This window comes from Trachymyrmex cornetzi, unplaced genomic scaffold (genome assembly GCF_001594075.2).
Source record: "Trachymyrmex cornetzi isolate Tcor2-1 unplaced genomic scaffold, Tcor1.1 scaffold482, whole genome shotgun sequence".
NCBI lineage: Eukaryota > Metazoa > Arthropoda > Insecta > Hymenoptera > Formicidae > Trachymyrmex > Trachymyrmex cornetzi.
In genome coordinates this window covers 951,241-957,000 of record NW_017299641.1, presented here as the reverse complement: position 1 = coordinate 957,000, position 5,760 = coordinate 951,241, and the positions used below count along the sequence as shown (strand labels likewise).

At 37.8% G+C, this 5,760-nt stretch overlaps 1 protein-coding gene across 1 annotated transcript in view; it reads right to left on the bottom strand.

Annotated features, from left to right (window-relative positions):
- The window catches only part of AChE-2 (acetylcholinesterase 2), a 71,390-nt gene extending 65,646 nt beyond the window's left edge, over nucleotides 1-5,744 (bottom strand). Inside the window, exons 1-2 of the mRNA XM_018513952.1 lie at nucleotides 5,255-5,744; nucleotides 1,101-2,589 (exon numbers count right to left, since the gene is read on the bottom strand). Of these exons, the coding sequence (XP_018369454.1) occupies nucleotides 1,101-2,250 (1,150 nt within the window). The 5' untranslated portion in view covers nucleotides 2,251-2,589; nucleotides 5,255-5,744. The remainder of the gene's footprint in view (nucleotides 1-1,100; nucleotides 2,590-5,254) is intronic.
- Nucleotides 5,745-5,760: the final 16 nt, after the last annotated feature.

The following is a 5,760-nucleotide window of genomic DNA, read 5'->3' as shown; positions in this document are numbered from 1 at the left end:
CCAGTTTGATTATTGATATCATTGAATGAAAAAAATGGTGCCTCTAAATGTCAGAACTTTGTTGACTACGTCAACAGCATAGACGTAAACGATTAATACTGCAAAGATGAAGATAGCTAAATCTCATTCATAATTCTGCAATCCTCGCATCTTATTCTCTTTTCTGTCCCTATTTTATGATTTGAGAATTATCGTGAGAAATACGCACACCTAGAAAGTGAAATATATTCATATAATCGCACAACAATTACATCGCGAGCACACTTGCGTATAACATGCATAATGCACAAAGAATAGAATGGTTAGCTAACTATAACGTGAGATGCAATTAACGAAAATTGCTGAGATTGAAGATTGCGTTTAATATAACATCAATATTTATAAATTAACATCCGTATAAACGTTAAATCGACGATGTAATAATTCAATATGCACTTCCGCATTAAATTTTAGCTAAACTGATTACTTTAATTCGAGAATCAATGTCTAAACCATCTTCGACAATTGTCTTTTAATTTTAAAATCAAAGAATCAAATATGTCAAATGTACCGATAAAAATTTAGTATATAACAATTATAATATAATGTGTCCTGCTCATGCATGTAATTTCACATATTTGCAAAAATATTTTTTCTGTAGACTGAAAAGTAGCATTAAAAAGATAAGTGGAATAAAAAGGTATATATATATATATATATATATATATATATATATATTTAAGAAAAAATTTAATATATAAATCTCTATATTTTCAATTCAGGTTTTCACACTAATGCGTAAACTGATTGTAAGTTACAGCAAATTGCAGTTAAGCTTGAATTCTCATCCACTGTACATGTACTAAAATAATCGCAACCAGAAAATACCGTTCAACCCACTCCATGGCCATTCCGTTGCCGAAACTGCCCGAAGAACATAATCTCCGAACAGAGAAAACACATATTCTCATTCACAAAGAACCGGCCACATAGCTTTTGACTTTAACCGTTGGCACAGCCGACCGTAAACAGCGTCGCGGTAATAATTCCCCCGTGAAACAACACTCTCGCACACGTCGCGGCATTGTGTCGCAACACATCACACCGCCGGTGTTTCCTACCTTCGTTCTCGTTATTTCCAATCAGGATCTCGGTGTTTTTGAAATCCGCCTCTCTGACCAAGTCCAATGGATCCTTAGGCAGGAAGACCCCGTCGATGGTGGGCGCCGATGGGAAGCCGAGAATGCCCCAATAACTATTCCACTGCTGCACGGAGAGAGTTTTCGCGTCCACCGACCTCATGCAGGCCATAACACGTGCCGGGTTTTCTTGCAGCATTGTCGAATTGCATCCGCAATCATCTACCAGTACACGAGCCACCTCGTTTGCCTTTTCACCGGTCATGTAACTCCATGGGGCGTTGAGGGTGCCACTCTGAAGAATACCTCGACGCACTAGACCTTGCGTGACCGGCGAGATGAGATGTAAGGACACCGAACTACCACCCGCGGACTCGCCAAAGATCGTAATCAAATCGGGATCGCCGCCGAAGACGCGCGCATTTTCACGGAGCCATTTAAGGGCCATGGCCTGGTCCCAGAGGCCCATGTTACCCGGCGCCTCTTCGCTATTGGCGAAGTGCTGATTGAGGTACAGAAAGCCAAAAGCCCCGACACGATACTGTATCGAAGCGATGATCGCATTACTGGCCGCCGCCATAATGTCGGCGTCGTAGACGTCCAGGGTGGCGGTGCCGCTCATGAAGCCGCCACCATAGACCCAGACCAATATCGCCATACCGTTGTTACCAACGTTGTCTGGCGACTCCTTGTGACGTAGACGCAACTTCTGCGGCACCCAAATGTTGAGGTAGAGACAGTCCTCGGAGATGTTGGTATTAGGATTCCACATCTCCTCACCCTCAAAGCCTGGAAAGTACTCGTAGCGCTCTTGATAGCAGCTATTTGGCAAGGTGGTAGCGTTCAGGATCCCGTGCCAGGGCTCGATCGGCAGCGGCTTGCGAAATCGCAAAGGCCCAACCGGAGGTTTCGCGAATGGCACTCCGTAGAACACATGAACCTCACGATCGAGCACCGTGCGAGAGAAACCGCGCATCAGCCCACTAGTAGTCTCCACCACTAAGGACTCGTGACCACCGTCTTGACTACCGTGCTGACCGGCAACGTTCGCTCGCGTGATGCACGCGCTGTGCAGGCTCAAGCCTAACAGCAACAGCAGCAAAGAGGACGGACAGTTCATCCAAGAACTCATAATCAGACCGAATATCTTAACCGCACTCGATAAGGAACACAGTTTCGCTAATCGGTCAAGACTGACGTCTCCGAGTGTCTCTTCAAAAACCCTCTTCTGGACAATGGAAATAGGTGTGGCACACTGTGTGGCAAACTCGACTATTTGTCCATTGATATACTCCCGCAATATATGCGGTACCCCCGCGTGAACGTTGGCGTTATGGGTAAATGAGCTCGTCGAGTTTTCACCCGACACACATCGGCCTCGTCAGATTTTCAGAAGAGAGACGCTTCGGGCGTTGTCTCTTGTCGTTGTCGTCTTCGTCTTCGTCTTCGTCTTCGTCTTCGTCGTCACCGTCTGGGAAGGAGTTTCCTCTTATGCATACGGTGCATCGGAAGGATCGCGATATCGGACGGGAGATGCCGGAAGAGTGATTCTTTCTTTCGTGAAGAGTAAGGCGATTTTGAAGGATAGAGTTTCCTTAGGAATCGTCGATCTTGTTCAAGTTGCACTCAATGCACTTTGTGTGTTGCTTTTTAGCGGAGAAATACTTTGCCATTCTATAAAAAGACACTCACTATGTTTTTATCGCTCTGTGCATTTATATTTGATATCGGTCTTTGAAAAACGATAACCTCCGCAATCCGCTATAATATCGCAGATAAATAAATACGATTTAATGAATTCGTATTTATTGGATTGCTCGATTTGCCTAAGAATTGGCATTAAAATACATTGTGCATTAAACTAAAATAAAAAAATAATTTTGCAATTGTGCTATCGCGATTACACATTTAACTTTTAATTCTCGCGCAATAATTACAAACTCGTGAAGGAGTAGAGATTAAAATACAAGAATGACTCATTTTTCATATAGTTATTAAGTATTATCTATTATCATAAAAAAATTATAATATGTTGAATCTCTTTTAACCATAATTCATTAGAAAACCACAATTTGCACAGAGGCAACTTTATTCCTCCAAAATGCTCTACTCTTCTAAAAAAAAAAATCATTTTTTATACAATGATGCTAGTCATTTGAATTACATTTGCTTTAAGAACTTTAATAAATTAATTTAATTGAGAATTAACTTCTTTATTTATATATGATGCATGATAATTGTATAAGAATATAAAACAACAAATTTCTGTACTTGTGAAATATCAATGCTAAAATCAAAATATTTTGTTAAAAGGTGAATCATACACCTGAATTCCACAATGCAATACCAGTATATTACACTGGATATTTTTGTTTGTTACAAAACTTTTATAGATCATTTAAAAATAATATCCACGTAAAAAGATTTAGAATTGTCATAAAGCGTGTCCCATGGGCAACGTATCTACCAAGAGAGAGAGACTCAACAAGTTAGCGAATGGAAAGTCAACATTTCCGCAATGGAACAGTAATTTTTCTTTTTCGATTCTTTAAGCCTATTTAAAAAAAGAAGAAGGAAATGAGATATATACACTTCGACAAATAAATCAATTCACTAATTAATAAAACTTAAAATGTTTGATAAGAAATAGCTTGATGTGACAATAAGAATAATTTATTATAGTTTTTACACAATGCTTGAAAATTGTCATAATATTATCACGTGTTATAACAAATTATGTTACTTGCCATGATAAAACAATGATTATTATCTTGACAAATAGTTATCTACGCGCGAGAGTCTGCAGTTTAACCAAAGGTAATTAATTTTTTATTCTTTCTCTATTCAGAAGAATTAATACGAGATAGAAAGTTTATTATTTTACGTTTAAAATTAACATTTTAATATAAAAGCAGCCGTATGCGTTTCAATCATTAATCAAGTAAATTATGTTTTGCATGGATAATCGTATTCCTACTTCGCTTTCCGATTATCGCATTACATAACCGTTTGCGACACATGATAATAATTTCGTATTTCGCGAATCAATTTCTACTTCCGACTGTAGCATCCGCTGTAAACCGCAACACCGGAACACCGCACGGTGTCGATTGCAATAATACAGTCCACCACGAATCATCATTAAAGCTTCATGAACCAAAGATAAAATCCTGCGACGGTGTATGCATACTATTAAACCGCTAAGCATCCATCACTTCGTACAATTTAAATATTTATTAAAACATCAAATTGGATATCTAAAATTATTAAAAATTTCGTTAAGATTGACTAAAAAATCTTATCAGTATAAGAAAAGAATTTCTCTCTGAAAAAATTATTTTATTACAGATCCTGAAATCTGCTTTTAAAACCACTAAAAGCTCATATATATCGATTAATTTATTAAATATATATAATTGACAAGTACATACATCTCATTTTTACGTATTAGCATATATTCAATGACTTTAAATTCAAATATTCGATCATTCGAAATATCAATGGTAGAAATAATATCTATTACTTAAAATTTGATATTTTTAGTTATTTATCACCTAATTAATCTCATTTTCCTAACGTAAAAAAATAATTAATAATGTAAAAAAATAACACTTGCAATTTAATTCCTACGACGAAAAAAATTTTTTTAATCTACTATCGAGCTGTTGTTTTCTTCGGTTAGAATCAGTTCACCACTGTAAAATTTATTTTCTGAAGAAAAAACGATTAATTATAAAACTAAAAAAAGATCAATTAATTACAAAAGAATAGGAGGACATATTATGTAAAGTAGGAATATATAAAATATCGTGATTCTGCGAAAGAAAAAGAAGGAATATCTTAAAATTAAAAGATACGGTCTATTCTAAGGTTAGTTGCATTCTTAAAATTAAGAATACAACTAAAGAATATTCTAATATGTATTCTTCATATCACGAGGAAGAGAACTTTTTTCCAAACATACAGGCACGTTACTTCGTTTTGAATAATGGATTATCACTACTTTGTAAAGAGCAAACTTATAGTAACTTCTTTACACTAAATTGCAAGTAACGTATAACGGCAAACAATTTCTCCGAGATATATTCTCTCAAATAATTTTTTGACCCGATCAACTAAAATAATTCTAACACTACTTTTTAGGGAGAGAACCGCCATTGTCTCTTTTCACCATAAAGTCACGCCAATAGCCACGCACAAGCTATTCCTCATCAAAACCACGAGCTTTCAAACGGCCAATTTCCACCCTCTAACCCGATCATCCCCGTCACAATCCTTCTCTTCTTTCTCCGTTTCCTCCTTCCTTCCCTCTTCTTGCTTTCTAAACTCACCCTACTTTCCCTCCCATGCACACTCCCGTACACAATATATACACGCACGCGCGCAGAATATAGAGCTCTCAAAATCGCTTCCGCTTACTCGCCCCTCTTTTCACCCCCTCCTCTTAAAGTATATCGTTCCAGAGGCAATTTGGCGTCACTCCTCGTGATGTACTCCTATTCTCTCTTTGCTTTTCAATGACAATCGTTGTAAATTACGATTTTGACTTTACGATTCCGGCGGGCTTTCACGAAGAGCGCATCGCATATGTGGACACAGTATCACGCGGCAGCCGGCATGCCGCGTTGCACGGGGTCGACTG